The sequence below is a fragment of the Pantherophis guttatus genome, chromosome 5 (assembly GCF_059756535.1).
Source record: "Pantherophis guttatus breed Tessera chromosome 5, ASM5975653v1, whole genome shotgun sequence".
NCBI classification, from domain to species: Eukaryota; Metazoa; Chordata; class Lepidosauria; order Squamata; family Colubridae; genus Pantherophis; species Pantherophis guttatus.
Genome location: NC_142067.1, coordinates 131,460,425 through 131,478,007, shown reverse-complemented (window position 1 = coordinate 131,478,007; position 17,583 = coordinate 131,460,425). Strand labels below are relative to the sequence as shown.

Sequence of the window (17,583 nt, the reverse complement as noted above, 5' to 3'; positions counted from 1 at the left end):
CCGCCGCTACCAGTTCGCCGAACCACGCGCTGCTGCTGCTACTAGTTATCTCAAACCAGTGTGAATCGTTAGCATTTCACCCCTGCTCTGGAGGGCTTTCAATTGTATTTGGGTTTCTCAGCAGGGCACCTGGAAGCGCCCATGATGTTGCAGACCCTTTCGTGGCTCTTCTCAGACCTCTTGACGTTCTTTAGAAATGGTTATACATATTAAAACACAGGATGCTCGCTTGCCCTAAAGCAGAGGGTCCATTTCTACATGATCTTGGCCATCTTTAAATGAGCCCCAGAAACAAATAATGGCTGCTGGCATCACGGTGCCCTGTCTGGAAGTGGACTGTCTGCCCAGAAAAGGGGCAAAGGCAGGCAGAGCATAGAAGGAAGGGTCTTGTAGGGACTCGTCGCATTGTAATAAATGGTGGGAAGGAGTTCTGTCCTCCGTGGCAGCCGTTTTGCTATGGGGAACCCCCCAGCCGTTCTTCCCTTGAGCCACCCCCAGCCCATTCTCCAAATTCCAGAGATGCCCAGCAGTGCAAATGGTTTTGGCTTCCTGGATCAGAATATTTTTACCCCTCTCTTCCAAGGGACCCTACACATTGTAAATCAGGCCAAGGTCTGCCTCCAGAGTTAAGGTTGGGGAGATTCTCCAGGAATCCAGGAAATCCTCTTCATACCTGGTTAACTGCTTAGATTTCTTTTCCCTGGGCACCAGTTTAGTCAGCCTTGATTTTCCTGCCCTTTGACTTCCTTGGCTGCCCCAAGGATTAGGCGTGGTGAGAAACAGAGCAAACGGTGCTTGTTTCCTTTGGCACAGGTGTCGTCTGTTGTAGCTTTACCTTCCACCTTTTTCATCTTGCAAAGTAGCCCAGAGGGGCCGCCCTCCTCTGCGGCTTCCCAGCGTCGTCACATCCTTTCTGAGATGAGGAGGCCAAATGTGAGCAGGAGTTGCGACCGTAGCCACGCCAGAAGTAGGCAGGCAGCAACGTCCATTCAATTCTGCATTCTCACCATTGACTGATGTCTTTAAAGAAGCCAGTAGTACTAAAGCAGGCCTCCTTATTCAATTATTTTCTTTTTTAAAAAAAAAACTGCATGGCTTTAACATTCCCCAGAACCAGTTTGGTTGCAAAGCTCAGGTTCTGCTGCTCCAATATTGAAGGGGCAATCCTGATTCTCTGCGTCTTATTTCAAGCCCTTTTGGCATTGTGTCACCTTCATGCCAGGGCCTCGCAGGAGGAGGAGATGGTGCCTGGCTGCCTTCTGCCCCTTTCCAAGTAGCTCTCCTCCCACTGAGCCCCACCCCCAGGCACTGGGGAGCAGGTGGGGGGGGTCTGCAGGCCTAAGGCTGCCCTGGGACTCACTCCCACTTCCCTCTCGTGTGTGTGTGTGTGTGTGTGTGTGTGTGTTTTGTGCTCATTGCTTGCTTTGCTCCCCAGCCTCTGTATGGACACACGCAGCCGGTGACCTGCCTGGCAGTCTCCACGGCCTACTGCCTCCTGGTGAGTGGCTCTGCGGACGGATCCTGCCTCTTCTGGGACCTGAACCAGTTGACGTGCCTCACCCGGCTTCCTGCGCATGAGGCAGGCCTCTCGGCGGTTGCCATCAATGATTCAACGGTAAGGCCTTCATTTATCATCATTCTTCTGACAAATCCATGAACATTTCATGATGACTTAATGGGCGCTCTTCTCCGTGAGAAACCATCTCAAGGCGCGACAGATTGATTTTTTTTCTTTTTACCGAGGTTTTTAACAGGATCCTGAATGTTGAAAGAGGGCACTAAAAGCAATTTCTGAGTCAGAGGAGGAGGAGGAGGAGGGCTGTTATCTCTGAGAGCTTTCAGCTTTCAAGAGAGTTTGCCCTCTGGTGTGTTTGGTTACATGCAACCCTCCAGATGGCGTTGTTGGATGCCAGTTGGTGAAATAGCAGAAGATTCTCCCCTCCCCTCCCCACCCCAATCCACCCAGGGTTATCTTGCATTGTCTGCATCATCCAGGTTCATCTTGGGAGACAAAAGTCCTCTCCTAGCTTGCTAGTTTCTGGAAAGCAGCAGACACCTCCCAAAGAAATGTGTGAGTTGAAGCAGGGAAATGTACTTGCAGGGAAGTAATTAGGGTGGACAAAACAGCAGGTGAAGAGCAGAGGAAGAGGGTTTGGAGCTGGGAATGAGCAGAAAGGGGAAGAATTGGGCCACTCTTCCTTCCATCCATCCTTCCATCCATCCATCCATCCATCCATCCATCCATCCATCCACCGCACCTCACACTCCCTATCAACAATGACTGGGACCGACCTTGGAGAAAGGAGCCAAACCAGCCCAAAACTCTGCTGCCCAGCCCCAGCCTGCCCAAAGGATGCCCTAGTCAACAGCATTGAAGGCCGCTTAGAGGCCAAGGAGAGCGAGGATGGATGCGCTGCCCCCCATCCTACTCTCGCCAGGTGCCAGCAAGGCTGTTTCTATCCCATACCTGGGCCCGAATCCTGACTGGAAGGGACTCAGGATTTCATCCAGGACCCTCTGAAGCAGCCATGCACCCAATTTCCCACCATCTTCCCTGAAAAGGGAAGGTGGGAGAGACTGGGCAGACCTTGTTCAATCACTCAATTCATTTTGAGTTTTTGCTTTTGTGACAATCTCTCCTCCTCCGTGTCACCTGCCTGGGCTGTTCCTGTGTGACCAAGCCCGCTTTCTTCCATGGGTCGATGCTGGTTGTCTGACCTTACTTGTGCGACGGAAAGGCCTGAACTGCCCTTGGGATGGTTTTGCAGGGTGAGGTGGCTTCGTGCGCTGGAGTGACCCTGTACCTCTGGACCGTCAACGGGCAGCCTCTGGCCAAAGAAAAGGCCCCCTTAAGACCTGGAGGAAGGCTCTCCTGCTGCTGCTTCTTTGAAGTGAAGGACTGGGATGCGCAGAGTCTCATTGTCACAGGAGACACAGATGGCTGCGTGCAGGTAGGACTCTCCAAGAGGGAGAACACCCCCCCCTCCAGGAACGCCCTGTTACGTCCCAGGAGCAGAGATTAATCCGCCTGTGGGGCTACAGCAGGGGCAGGTTCTCAGAAGGTTTTGACAAGGGCACCTCGTGCAGACGGAGGTGCACACCTTCTTCCCTGGCGCTCTTCTCTTCTGTAGGTAGGCAGGCGGGTGGGTGTTTGGAAGCAAAAGATGAACTGGAGACACTGCCTCCATGGGGAAATAGTTGGCGAAGAACAGATGAAACAGCCTCCTCCTTCACAACCCACCTCTTCTCCCCAGAGGTGGAATAGCAATAGCACTTAGACTTACATATCGCTTCACAGTGTTTTCCAGCCCTCTCTAAGCTGTTTACAGAGTCAGCATGTTGCCCCCAACAATTTGGGTCCTCGTTTTACTCACCTCAGAAGAATGGAAGGCTTGAGCCTGGTGGGACTTGAACTGCCAAATTGCAGGCAGCTGGTAGGCAGCAGAAGTAGTCTGCAGTACTGCACTCTAACCACTGTGCCACTGAGGCTTGACATGGAAAAAGTGGTTTCAGCCAACCAAGGCCGTGTTTTTCGGGGGAACCTCCCCAGTTCCAATCGGTTGGGTGGGGCTCATTCTCCAATTGCCGGCTGGGGAGCTCTAGCCTTACAAAGGAGTCTCTATAAAGCCTGGGGCTTAAACGGCCGTTTATAGACCACATCCAGTGTTTAGTAAAACCACTCACGAGAATACAATATTTTATACTTGAAACTCCACACAACGGCATGTTTTCAGCCTGCTTTGCATTTCCTTCTACTAATGCACTGAATTAGTTAAAACCAAGAAGGCATTTTAAGTGTTTGGTTTATCAGGAAGGAGTTTTTAAAGAAAGGAGGCAAAGGCCCCTGCCTGACTCCCCCCCCCGCCCCCTCCGGCTGAGCCCAGGGCGCCTGGCTGAAATCCAGGGGACGGTTTTCTTTTACGGAACTGTTACCTTTAAATACACGTGTGAAGGCAGCGATAGGGATCTTCCTCTGAGGGCTACAGAAGTTTGAAATCCAAGCCGCAAACAAGAAAAAAAAAAGAGGTTACTTTTAGGACCCTTCTCTGTCCTCCATCTTCAGGGCATGGGCAGTCCTTCACTTACAACCAGAATTGGGATCTATTACTAAGCGAGGTGGCTGTTAAGTGAGTTGTGCCTGATTTTAAATTTTTTTGCCATAGTACTTATGTGATTCCCCGGAGTTGTAAAATGAATCACTCAGTCATTAAGTGAGTCCGTCTTCCCCCACTGACTTTGCTTGCTGGAAGCCGGCTGGGAAGGTCACAAAGGTGGCCCAGGGAGGCTGCAACTGTCATAAATACATGACAGGCATCTAAATTGTCATTATGTGGCCGTGGGGATGGTGCAATGGTCATAAGTGTGAGGACCAGTTGTAAATCCCTTTTTTCAATGCTGTTCAAACGGTCGCTAAGCAAATGGCTCTAAGCTAGAGGATTCCCTAGGTCCGTGATGGTGAACCTATGGCACGGGTGCCACAGGTGGCACGCTGAGCCATATTGGTGGGCACGCGAGTGTTGCCCTAGTTCATCTCCAGGGCGCATGCGCGCACCGGCCAACTAAATTTCAGGCCTTCCGGTCCCACCAGAAGTCAGGAAACTGGCTGTTTCCGGCCTCCGGAGGGATGGGGAAGGCTGTTTTTGTCCTCCCCAGGCTCCTAGAAAGCCTTTGGAGCCTGGGGAGGTGGAAAAACGGGCCTACTGGACCCACCGTGCCATTGCGTGCCAAAAGCAGGGGGAAGTGTGGGGGGGGTCACGTGCGCATGCGCGGGAGGGCGGGGCGCATTGAATTACGGATGTGGGCACCTGCACCCCCCCCCCCGCTCCCGGCACGTGACGGCAAAAAGGTTAGCCATCACTGCCCCAGGTGCTTTTACTTAACCCTTTTCCTCGTTCCTCCTTCCTTCCTTTCTCCCACCTCGCAGTATTTAAAGCTAGAGGCCAGAAGCACCGAGGTCTCCCGGCTGAAACAATTCACAAACTCTTGTCTGAGAACTGAGTAATCTATTAAAGTTTATGGAATCCACTTCGTCTGATTCCCCCCCCACTTCCTTTTCGCCCCTTCCCCCCCTCCCCCCCAATCGCCACTTTTGACTGGTTCTCCTGGATGTTTCAGGTCTGGAAGCTTGAAGCAGCCTCGCCTGTGAGCCAGGGAGAGGAGCCGGTGGGAGAGGCCAAGGCTGGTAAGCGCCAAGCCCAGCAGGGTAAGGACACAAACCAGGCATGGGAAGCGTAGAAAGAGAGGGCTGCCAGCCTGCAAACGGCCAGCAGGGGGATCCCTCTGCAAAGTTTTAGCCCACTCCATCCTTGGCTGTTCCTCCCAAGAGAAAGGCAGAACTCGAATTGGCTTCCATGGGATAAAGGCAGCAGCCTTTACCCCCCCTCAATCAAGGGCCCCACAGACGCCTGGCCAGCAGAGCAACAGCCTGCTGGATTTGGGCATTTGTACATATTTGACATGCATGCGTATACCTATTTGGGAGATTATTGTACACATATTAGCAAGCATTTTCCCTCCCTTTGCAAGGCAAATTTACACACAACACATGCATGAGTATATGGTCAATTGGAGATTATTACTTTTATGGTCATGGGGAAAAAATTATCTGTGTGATTGCCAAGAGTTGCCACCGACTCAATGACACGTAACCATCAATCATGATTCATGGACAGTTCCTCCTCTTCATGTTTACGGCACAGGTTCAGCACTTGTTTATAAGACAACCTCCTTTCCTCAGTTGTACATTATCTACAGAAGGCAAGTATCAGTTCAGATGGTGAGCTGCGTCAGCTGGGACTCTGCCTTGCATCACTCCAAAGGCCACAAATCCTTACCGGGATCCCAATCCAAAGATGGCACGATGCATCTTTGAATAGCAAGCAGACTTCAATCCCAGCAGCCTCTGTTCCCACAAAACAATTTGCTCTTGAGGTATTTTCAGCAGCAGCAACAGCCAGATACTCCTCCGTTAGTTTTGCAACACTGGAAAGAACAATTCATCCAAAACAGGAGCACTAAAAATAAAGCTGAAGTAACCACGATTGAATTATATTATTTGCACAGTATTCTTGGCATTTAATTACTGATTGTACAAGGACCAGATTTAGGTGCATTGAAAATAACCAGGACTTTAGGCAACTTGTTTTAAGTGGGCAACGCAAGGTATTCAGCGACATCTTATTAAGCACTGAAACAGGAAACACTGATGAACAATTCTGCTGAACTAGGCATGCAATTTAGAAAGCAATAATACACAAATCCAATTGAGCCACAGTTGATATAACCACACGTCAGCACATGTAACTATCATAGGCCGAAAATTCAATTGGGACCGGCCCTTCTGGCAGTCATAGAGGCGGGGATTAAATATATTTGTTCTCCGGTTAACGAATTATAAATAATAACATCTGCACCTCATCTCCAAAATGAAAATCCCCACCATTTCACGTTTCCTTTCTATCCTGCCAGCAGGCAGCAGAGGGGAGAAAGCGGCGTTTGTCCTCCAGCGGGAGCTGCTGCTTCGCACGAGCCCCCCAGAGGGAGCCCACCGACCCGCCTCGCCGGTCACAGCCCTGGCAGTTTCCAGGTAAGCCTTTGGACTGCAGTACCTGGTAAACTCACTAGGGGGCACGCGAGCTACACCCTCAGCAGCTCCGGCGCGGAAGTGGCTGGTGTGTCTTCCCAGCCAGTCGCAAATGGGAAGGAGGCAGTCAGGTATTAGCCCGGGGCCCCTCCTGCAAAAACTTTTTAACAAGGTGTTTTCCTTTACAGATACGGTCTATAACAGCCGTTCGATGGCCCCATATTCTCCCAGGGCAGTTTTGGTTAATAACTTAGGGAAGAACAGGATGGCCACCCAGTGCCTCCTTTTGCCTCTTGCAGCAAGAAGATATCCAGGGTGAAATAAAACTCATCCTGACTAGGATGCCTTTAAACTTTGGTACCATTTTAGCTGAAAAGCAAACTGATGGTTTTAGTAGCAGTAGAAAAAAGATGGTTGAACTTTCCAATGCAGTAAACCGGCAGGCAAGCCTACCTCCCACATTTTATTTATTTATTTAATAAATTTATTTGGCCACCCATCTCACAAAAAGTGACTTAGAAGTCAAGGGAATTTGAGCCTCAATCTGCTGAGAGGACTTGGCTGGGCACTCTAGGAGCAAGGAATTTAGAATAGAATAGAATAGAATAGAATAGAACAGAACAGAACAGAACAGAACAGAACAGAACAGAACAGAACAGAACAGAACAGAACAGAACAGAACAGAACTGCAGAGTTGGAAGGGACTTTAGAGGCCTTCAAGTCCAACCCCCTGCCTAGGCAGGAAACCCTACACCACTTCAGACAAATTGTTATCCAACATTTTCTTAAAAACTTCCAGTGTTGGAACATTCACAACTTCTGGAGGCAAGTTGTTGCACTTCTCCTTTCTCCTTAATTCTCTTAATTTCTCCTTAATTCTAAGTTGCTTCTCTCCTTAATCAGTTTCCACCCATTGCGTCTTGTCCTGCCCTCAGGTGCTTTGGAGAATAGCTTGACTCCCTCTTCTTTGGGGCAGCCCCTCAGATATTGGAACACTGCTATCATGTCTCCCCTAGTCCTTCTTTTCTTTAAACTAGACATACCCAGTTCCTGCAACTGTTCTTCATGTGTTTTAGCCTCCAAGTCCCCTAGTCATCTTTCTTGCTCTTCTCTGCACTCGTTCCAGAGTCTCAACCTCTTTTTTACATTGTGACGACCAAAACTGAATGCAGCATTCCAAGTGTGGCCTTACCAAGGCATTATAACACTTCACGTGATCTTTAATTTAATTTAATATTTAAATTTTTCTTGAAAATCTTGAGTCTATCCCTCTGTTTATGCAGCCTAGAACTGTGTTGGCTTTTTTGGCAGCTGCTGCACACTGTTGGATCATATTTAAATGGTTGTGCACTAGGACTCCAAGATCCCTCTCACAGTTACTACTATTGAGCAAGATATCACATATACTATACTTGTGCATTTTGTTTTTCTTGCCTAAATGTAGAGCCTTACTTTTTTCTCCATTGAATTTCACTTTGCCCAAATCTCTCTTCTTTTGTGTGGAGTTTGCCCAAATCTCTCTTCTGAGCGGTCTTCTCGAAACAAGGGCAGACATTGGGAGCCAAGGCAGAGAAGAAAAACCCAGGTCCTTCCATCTTCACAGCAGCCTTAGGATCAGCTGACTGGTATCCCAAGGGATCTGGAGGGGACTGAGAAATCTGCTTTGGAAGCAGTGATCTCTGCAATATTAAGGAAAATAATGTTTAGCCTGAGATATTGTGGGTTTGGTTTTTTTACTTTATGTGTATGCTTACGCCTAATCTTTTGTCTTGGTATTTATTTTCTCTGTTTATAATTTTTCATTATCTTTTCCCAATCTAGCCTGTAACTAAATTTATACTGGTTAACCTTGCAAATGCTAAACAGAATTGGCCTTATTTAGCTTTTTCAAAATCAATCAGATCTCCAAATTAATGCATAAAGTAGTTGACCTGAAGGGAACCACTTTAGAACACAACCATATCCTATTGTACAGTTTCCATTCAAGGTGCCACAGCCCCCAAATTATCTGAACCTACTAGTTGCTTCTTAAAAAGACATGTAAGTAAACTATTATCCTAAAACAAAACAACTCCCAAAAGGTGAACCTGGTGGCTTGGAAGTCCTTGATCATGGTCAGGGTGAAAAAGGCTAAATATGTTTCAGTCTTTCAAAGAAACACAAACGAAGTGTGATATTATGAGACCTCATAAAAACACCAGCATACAAACACAATACTCTCATATAAAGTCCGGAGTCCCTCATCCTTTCAGAAAGGTTACACCTCTGAGCTGCATCTCTAGTTAACCTCTTACCAAATAAGTATTTTCCAGCTGGACTGGATTAGAGTCAGAATATAGGAGAAGTATTGAAGAACAGAGGGTCACCCTGAGGAGGAGAGAGATTACAATCTAAAGGTTATTTCTGTTAGTATTTCTTCTAAAGCTCTTCCAGGGGTTTTCAAATATGGATCTGACTTTAAAATGTCATGGATAGCATCAACAATGAAATCCACTTACCTTTGCTACCGGTTCAGAAACGGGAGTGCACAGAGCCTTCTGCACATGTGCATAGGGTCAAAAACTGGATGTAATGACGTCCCGGCGGGTGGGTGGAGCCTCCCGCCACCGGTGCTACCGGTTCGCACAAGCCAGATAGATCCGGTCGGATTTCACCACTGGATAACATCCACCTCCCACTGTAATAATTATTTTGGGCAGAAGCATTCGGTGTGATTGGAGTGCTCTCAATCTAAAACTTTTTCTTCTTCTTCTATCTCTAGGAATTATTCCAAGCTTCTGGCTGGCAATGAAGATGGGAAGGTCTGCTGTTGGTCAGTTGAGGAGTAGAAGGAAGAAGTAGATGTAAATGTAAATCCCAGCAAAATATCCTTCCAACGGAGCCCTTCATTGAGCAAAGGATGGGATGGGTCCCTCTCGCCTTAGTTGTCGGAACCTGAAATGATTAACTGAGATGGGGCAGATGGGAGAAATTTTCAGGAATATTTGGCCCCAAAGTCTCTCCTCTGTTGACTTGCAAGGCTGAAATAGCAAATTCCCACGGGCTGTTTAAGAAGGGACCAAAGTGGGATCTGTGGGGAGATTTCTCAGATTATAAAGAGGAATGAAGACTGAGGCGAAAATTCTCCAATCTTGGAAAACCTCAGTCTGCCATCATCAGCACTAAGGAACAAACTAATCTACGAAAATGTTCGGCAAACCTTTCAACTAGTATTACCTAAATGTTAGGTAATATGCTGGTTGTTATTTATTTTCAATATTTTGGCTTTCCTGAAACTTTAGCAATGGAGGATAAAGTTTCATAGGATTCATCCTGATATCTGAATTTTTTATTTTATTTTTTATTTTATTTTTAAAATTTTTATACCTCTCCCGAAGGACTCGGGGCGGTGAACAGCCAAAATTAAAAAACATACAATATAAACATTAAAATACTATAAAAACAAAATTAAATTTATCTTTGGCTTCCCCAATTTAAAACCCCTTACCCATAAAATTCCCCAATTAAAGATTTTTAACCCAGCCCGGCTTGCTGAAATAAAAAAGTCTTCAGAGCCCGACGGAAGGTCTGGAGGTCTGGGATCAGTTGTATCCCTGGGGGTAGCTCATTCCAGAGGGCGGGTGCCTCCACAGAGAAGGCTCTTCCCCAGGGGGTCGCCAGCCGACATTGCCTGACCGACGGCACCCTGAGGAGGCCCTCTCTGTGGGAGCGTATTGGCCGGTGGGAGGTTATCGGTGGCAGAAGGTGGTCTCGTAAATAACCGGGCCCTAAGCCATAGAGCGCTTTGAAGATGAGAACCAATACCTTGAAGCGCACCCGGAAGACCACTGGAAGCCAATGCAGCTCGCGCAGGAGAGGTGTCACATGGGAGCGCCATGTCGCCCCCATAAGCACCTGCGCGGCTGCATTCTGCACCAGTTGGAGCCTCCAGGTGCTTCTCAAGGGGAGCCCCATGTAGAGAGCGTTGCAGTAGTCCAGGCGGGAAGTGATGAGGGCATGAGTGACCGTGCATAAGGAGTCCCGATCCAGAAAGGGGCGCAACTGGCGTATTAGGCGAACATGATAGAAAGCCCCCCTGGCCACGGCTGTCATATGCTCTGAATTTCTGGCAGTTTCTTTCGTCCCATTCTTTTCTTTTTTTTTAATGCCACACAACCACAGATGTTGACTGAGACCCTGCTGAGTTTGTGTGTGTGTGTGTGTGTGTCCGTTTGTGTAGGAATTAAAGTTTTCCACTTGGTCTGTTTTTCTTCTCTGACTAATAGCAACCAGGGTGGCTGCTCTGGTTGTCCATGAGCTGGTCTGAGTTGACTCGCGTCTCCTGGACCAGAAGCAGAATCCGAATTGTGCCAGAATTGCTCTTGGGAAAGATGAGATGGGAAACCCACCCTCGTGGTTCTGGGGTCACCTGTACTTTGGTCTTGACATTTCAATTTCTCTGCCCAGCCAAACCTAGTTCAGCTCTCAGGGACAGCTGCACCTGCGTTTAGGGCTTGATGCAGGGCGTTTCCTCGGGATGTTCTCGGTAGAGGCTGTGTGATTGCTAAAGAAAAACTTTGCTCACAAAGTCTGGTCTGAGCAGCCTGTAGATGAACGAATGACTTTGTCAGCAAAGAAGGTTGAGTGACAACTGTTCATTCCAATATTCCACAGTATGGAAAATCAAAGGTGGCTCGTTCTGCACAGGTACCTGAGAGGCACAGAAAAGAAACCACGCTGTGGCCTCACCTAAAGTGACAATCCGATAGGCATCATATTAGGATTTTTTGTTTTGTTTTAATCTCTGGCACCTCGTACAGATTTCGGCTGTGGCCATGAGACATCTGCAGACAGGTGTCCAGCTGGACCCTCAGCCTTCCAGCAAGGCTTCTGCATCAGAGGTCAGGGACACTGGAGGTTGCATCCTCTCTTTGTCCTGGCTTCCTAGCTGCGTTCTTGCATTAACTCAGTTCTGCAACGGGCCCAAGGCTGGGCCTTCTTGCTGGATCTCCGTGGAGCCCTGTTGAGACAGCCATGTCCTTGGGATCCCCCTCAACTCCGTCTCCCCATGGAGAAGCAGGAGGCGCACAGCTGCCAACTGGTCCCTGCTTTCCTGGCTCTTCTTCTGGATGGTGACAAGGGTTGAGCAGCCAGCCACCCACCGACCTGCATCGTTCAACAGCTGCACGAGGGTTATTTAGCATCTCGGTCTGGAAATCTCAGTCACGTGGTGGTGGTGGCGGCGGCGGCAGCGGCAGCCTGTGAGTAGAATACAGAGTGGCTACTTTGCGCCTCCTTCTATACAAACATTTCTGTGTGTCGTGGCCTGAGCTGTGATAAGTGGGAGTCAGGCTGGTGGAAATCTACTCGAGCCTGCCTAATTGTCCCAAACACAACGGTTCACTAGAGTGGAAAATAGTTTCCATCTATCTAAGTGAAGAAGATAATGACCTTTTAAATAACAGGAGCAATTTTATCTCAATACTGCAATTACTGTGAACTCTCAAAATGCCAAAGTGCTGGGCACTTTCAAAATAACTTAATTTAGACATTTATAGCTCTTAGACACTGCTAGTTTCTTATCTAACCTAATTATGGGTTGTTCAGGAAATGGCAGAGCATGCCAATTAATGTTATTTTTTATAGAGATAGATAGGAAGGGCCTTTGGCTCCCTCCTTCCTGAGGCAGGAGCTGTCCTCCTTTGCCGGCTGTTTTTCCAGCCCCGCCACTAAGGGGGCAGCCAAGCTGAGTAGTTGAAAGATGCACAGATCCCAAAAAACAGGCTTTGGTGTCTGCGAGAAGACAGCCGTCTTCTGTCCGTTTGTCCTTGTGGCAACCAGATTCTCTGCTGAATGCTGGAGCACCAGGTGCAGAAGCCAGTCATGGCCACATCCTCCCGATGAACTGGACTCTAAAAAGGAGAGCGGGGAAGAAGGGACCACAGCTAGGATAGCCAGAAGTCACCTTTAAAGGCATTTTCCGCATTGCATTTGAAAGTTAAGTTATATTGGGCCCCGAGAAACACCCCTCTGGCTCAAGGTGTAAGAAGGGTGCTTGCTTCTGCCTGTGGGGTGTCCTGGTGGAGAAACCAGGGCTCTGCTCTTTGCGCAGAAAAGGCTACGTGGTGGTGGTTGTCATCTCCAGGCGAAAGGGTTACAGGTTCTTCTGCCTTGGCCAGGAGCATAAGAGGACGGGAGCTCCCGTGGCCTTACAGCAGCTGAAGAATGCAGCCCCCCCCCACCCCTCGAATTAGGAAACAGGGTCACCAGACTGGGTGCAACCTTCCTCTCCACTTTCACACCTAATATTGGGGTCCTGGTTGGTCAGTTGGCAACACATCAGCCCTAATTGTTCTGCTGTTCAATGTGAAATGAGAATCAGAAGAGAAAACAAGGACTTGGTGTCTGGGGAGGCAACGTTGCCATATTCATCATAATCTTAATTCCCTTTCTGCTTTTCTTGTCTCCGGATCCTTTTGAATCCCAGGTGTTGACGGGAGCAAATTAGAGCTTGTGTTGGGGGCTGCCAATGCATTGACTAACCATCTTCCTGCCTGAGCTGATGCGCTGAATTGATGTGAGACTTCTAGTTCTGGAGAATCTTCTCCCCTGGAGCGGTTCTCTGAATTCATGGCTTCTGTAACTATGAGCTCAGCTCTAGCCACCTTTGACTCACACCTTGTGCAATGTTCATATTGATTTAGTGCTTTGTTTTGCAAATCATGCTGTCTGAATGGAGGTACCTTGTTTCACTTGTTTACCATGGACAACTTACTTATGGATTGGGTTTTAAAGACTTTCTGTGTCTGCTGAACTCCTTACAGGTTGTTGGTCCTTGGGGAAGCCCAGCTCTGAGAATACTGGACAGAACGGATTCCTCGTGTTTTTAGCAAATAACAAGAAACATTTCTTTGAATATGGCTCCTGTGGCGTATTTAATCACGTATTTACATGATTTAAGAAGCCATTACCATCCGATCAATGTTAACAACTGTCGACTGGTGTTCCACTATTCCAGATTTAGACAAGCTGGTGAAGATGGTGGTGCAACAACACAAGTAACATTTGGATAAAATAGATTATCCCAAATCTTTCTACTAATTTTACACCACATTTTGCATAGACACGGTTTTGGCCCTATGATGAATGGCCTTTCCCAGGAAGGCAAATGTGGCCCTGTTGAGATTTCTAGCGGTTGGGATTAGCCTTCAGTATGTTGGCCTTCCTTTTTTGCTGGAGAACGTAAAAGATGTCGGAGGTGCATCTTAACAGCTCCACCTCTCCAGGATGGGGCTTCTCTTAGCTGAGGCACAGCCATTTGTCTCCCTCTTGTTCAACATCTGTGGGACTTTGCTGGGGAGGCTACTTCAACTACATAGAACTGGTTGCCTCAGTCCAGAGATGATCCTGGACGTCTTTCCTGTGAGCCCAGAATTTGGTGTCCCCAAAGCCTTGAGACATCTTCAAGCGGTTTGGGGCTGCCTGTACAAGAATAATCAGGTATGGTATTGTGAGATACCAACTCAGTTATCACGCAGTCCGTGAAGATACAGACCCTTCGGAACGTGATTTGACCTGCAAAATGTTACATAAAATGAAACTGCCTCCTAAATGCTGAAAGGTTCTCTGCCTCCCCACCTTCTCTCCTCCCTCAGGCTGGCCTTTATATGCACAAAAATACCCAGCCTTTTTTGCATTATTTTTATAGGTGATTTTATCCATAATAAATGGTTAGGATCAACAATCTGAGAGGACAGCTCCAATTTATTGTTAGGTTTTTTTTGCTGAATCCTATCCTTGCTCTTGTGGTCTGGACTATTATACTACAAATAGTATAATTATACATATTTCGAATGTGTATAATTCACTCTATATATAATGTGGGAAAAGTATATCTTATTTATTTATTTATTTATTTATTTTATTAGATTTTTATACCACCTTTCTCCCACTGGACTCAGGGTGGTGAACAGCCAAGAATAAAAACATCACATACAAAATTTAATTTTTTTAAAAAAAGAATTAAACAAATTTTGGCCCAATAAATTTAAAACATCCCAACTAAAATCAATTAACAATTAAAAATATCCTAGGGGGTAGTCAAGATCGACACATAAAATAAACTCCACATTTAACTGGGTGAATTCTGAATCATGTTTCATAAGATACTAGCTTGCTGTAAGTTAATAGAGGCAACCCTAAGGAGACTATTATTACAGTTATCTAATAAATGAATAAATACCCTTACATCGACCTCAAAATGGCTCCCACGCCTAATGAACCTATTAGTTGCACAACAGAGTAGTTTTTATGCCAGGGATACCTCCTGTCTCCCACCGTGTGCCCACAAAACACACACACACACACACACACCCACACACACACTTGCAACTGCTCATACTGATGTGACTGAGAACGTTTGCGGATGGTGGTAAAATTTAATGTGGAAGAACAGGCCATATTTAGCAGTAAAAGGTGTCCAAGGCTGAACTCTCTAAACTGTGGGACACACAACATTAACATTAAGGGCCTGACTGGGAGCCGCTGAATGGAGCTGCCCGTCTCAGCTCTTTTCCAATGGTAGCACAAGGATGGGCAGAAGCAGCACAACTCAGCAACTTCACCGATTGCTGAGCTGTCCCAAAGGAGCCTCTCCCCCCCCCCACCATCCTAGTCTATTTAAGGCTATTTAAAAATGTAGCTGTCCAGCATTTTTGCTGGGAGGTGGGGGGTCAGAAGGTCTGGAGGGCCAGGAATTCCCGTGGCCAGAGCCAGGAGACCTGGTCCCACTTAGAAATGGAGCCAGTCATCCCAGAGCTTGGCCGGAAGTGGGAGAGGGGCCACCTGCCCGGTCTGGGCTTTAATGGAGCCCAGGAGCAAGGCAGGGGTGGGGGCTCTGAACTGGGGGAGGAGCTAGAACTGCCCTTGTCTGCCACCTGACTTGGGCCTTGTCCCCCTCCTCAGCTAAGGGGCCTCCACTGCCCTCCCCAAGTTGAAGCAAGGCTCCCCCCCCCCCGGACCCTGATGGTTCCCTCCTGGCTGACAGCTCAGAGGGGCCATGCCGAAGTCAGACACGAGATTGGTTGAATCCTCTGTTTCTGTTCCCTCCTACTTCAGCATGTGATTGACTGATGGGAAAAATATCCATCAATGGGTGGCCCAATTCTGCTGATGACAAAACAATTTGACACCCCCCCCCCTCACCCACCCCTCCAAACCTTTCCTGTGTTCCTCCACCCTCTTTGATGGAGGAACTGGCATGGCGTGAGGCAAAGGCGGAGTCTGGGCTGCCAGAGTGTTCCCCAAAAGAACAAAATATCCATTTCAAACAATGCCTAGTTGGGATGCTCAGAGAAACCTGAACAATGTAGCTTTTCTATGCAAGAGTCATAGCATTAGTGGAAATAAACATTTTGTCTTATTCCGTTATCTTTCTAAACTCTAATCTTATCAAAATGTAGAGTTGATTATGCAATGCTCTGCTGGGCAATGACCACACTGAAGATTTGATTGCTGGATGGCCCAATTATCCTAAGCATAAACCAACCCACCAACCCACCCCCACACACATGCAACAGTGTTTTGTCTTCCTGCAGCTCCATCTAGCCCATCACCCATAACCTCTCCCCCCCACCCCTTTCCTAGGGCAGGCCGCAGGATGCATTTCAAAACAAAATCTGGGCCATAACTTCTTGCCCTGTTTATTTGCAAAGAATCTGCCTGAAGACTGCAAGGAAAGCAGAAATATCTCGCTAGCCTCACAAATATTGTTAATTAAATTGTTGAAGTTGGATCATTGTTTGCTGACCCTTAAAATTAATAAATAGAGTATACTCTGGCATCAGGTACACCATACCAATAGTTGGATCCTCCTCAATTTAAAAAAAACCTTCCAAAAATTGACAGAAAATCTAAGAGTTGTGGACATGTAGGTAACATTTGTAAACAGTGATTTGCAAGCTGAAAGTTGAGCAAGAGAAAGTGGCATCTCTTGAGCAAGAGAAAGTGGCATCTGGAAGGATGGGGCCTGGGATTTGATCAAGGTCTGCAAGAGTTAGTCTTTCCCAATATAAATATTCTGTTCGTCCAGCAAGCTTGATGATGTTGAATCCGCAAAACATGTAAATTATACTATTGAAAATTTTGTAAAGCTAAGAAACTTCTCTGAAAGCATTCCTAAATTACTCTGAGACCAGCGTCTATCTTAGAGGCTACTATATAATAATACCACCTCTGGCTGGTCCCAAAGTGGGGTGGGAATGGGGATTTTGCAGTATCCTTCCCCTGCCACGTCCACCAAGCCATGCCCACCAAGCCACACCCACAGAACTGGTGGTAAAAAAATGTGAATTTCACCACTGAGTAGGGTGAATGAACTCAAGTCACTTTAGAAAACAGGAAGAAGGAAGGAAGGAAGGAAGGAAGGAAGGAAGGAAGGAAGGAAGGAAGGAAGGGCCAACCATCCATCCATCCATGATTTGCAAGACTGAATTTCATGTGTATATCTGCACACTATACATGCCAATATTAAAATTATGTATTTTGACAGGAAGGAAAAGAACATCCTTTTCTGGAATTAATCTTCCTGATACATACTTACAGGTTCCCATTTTTATAATTTTGGTTCTGCATGGATTGTTAATAAGTTGTTAATTTTTAGGGCACTTCCAGACAGCCAGGTTTGCCCTCTACACCTCCACCCAGCTGATTCCATTTTAAAATCTGTCTGACATTGATCAGATAAAAGTGCTCCTGAAATTGATCTCTGCTGATTGATCAGTTCCAACAGCAGGACTTGACCCCCCACGGACATCTTTGCATGTTGGGGGGGTGAACAGAGAACCAGGACAGAGACATCTGCATTTTCGTTCTTTTGCCAATAGCTGAGCACGCAGTTGTGTCATACAAGCCACACTTTATGGCTTCTTGTGTCTTTTCAAGCTCATCTCCAACATGCATCATTTCCTCCTCCTGACAAATGTTCACAAATAAATTCACTCAAGCAATTCTGCTGCTTCTTT

The 17,583-nt window shown here is 47.1% G+C and overlaps 1 protein-coding gene across 1 annotated transcript in view; it reads left to right on the top strand.

Moving 5' to 3' along the window:
• Positions 1-10,030, top strand: part of WDFY4 (WDFY family member 4) — a 135,141-nt gene extending 125,111 nt beyond the window's left edge. Inside the window, exons 58-62 of the mRNA XM_034415593.2 lie at positions 1,436-1,615; positions 2,769-2,951; positions 5,116-5,203; positions 6,469-6,586; positions 9,345-10,030. Of these exons, the coding sequence (XP_034271484.2) occupies positions 1,436-1,615; positions 2,769-2,951; positions 5,116-5,203; positions 6,469-6,586; positions 9,345-9,411 (636 nt within the window). The 3' untranslated portion in view covers positions 9,412-10,030. The remainder of the gene's footprint in view (positions 1-1,435; positions 1,616-2,768; positions 2,952-5,115; positions 5,204-6,468; positions 6,587-9,344) is intronic.
• Positions 10,031-17,583: the final 7,553 nt, after the last annotated feature.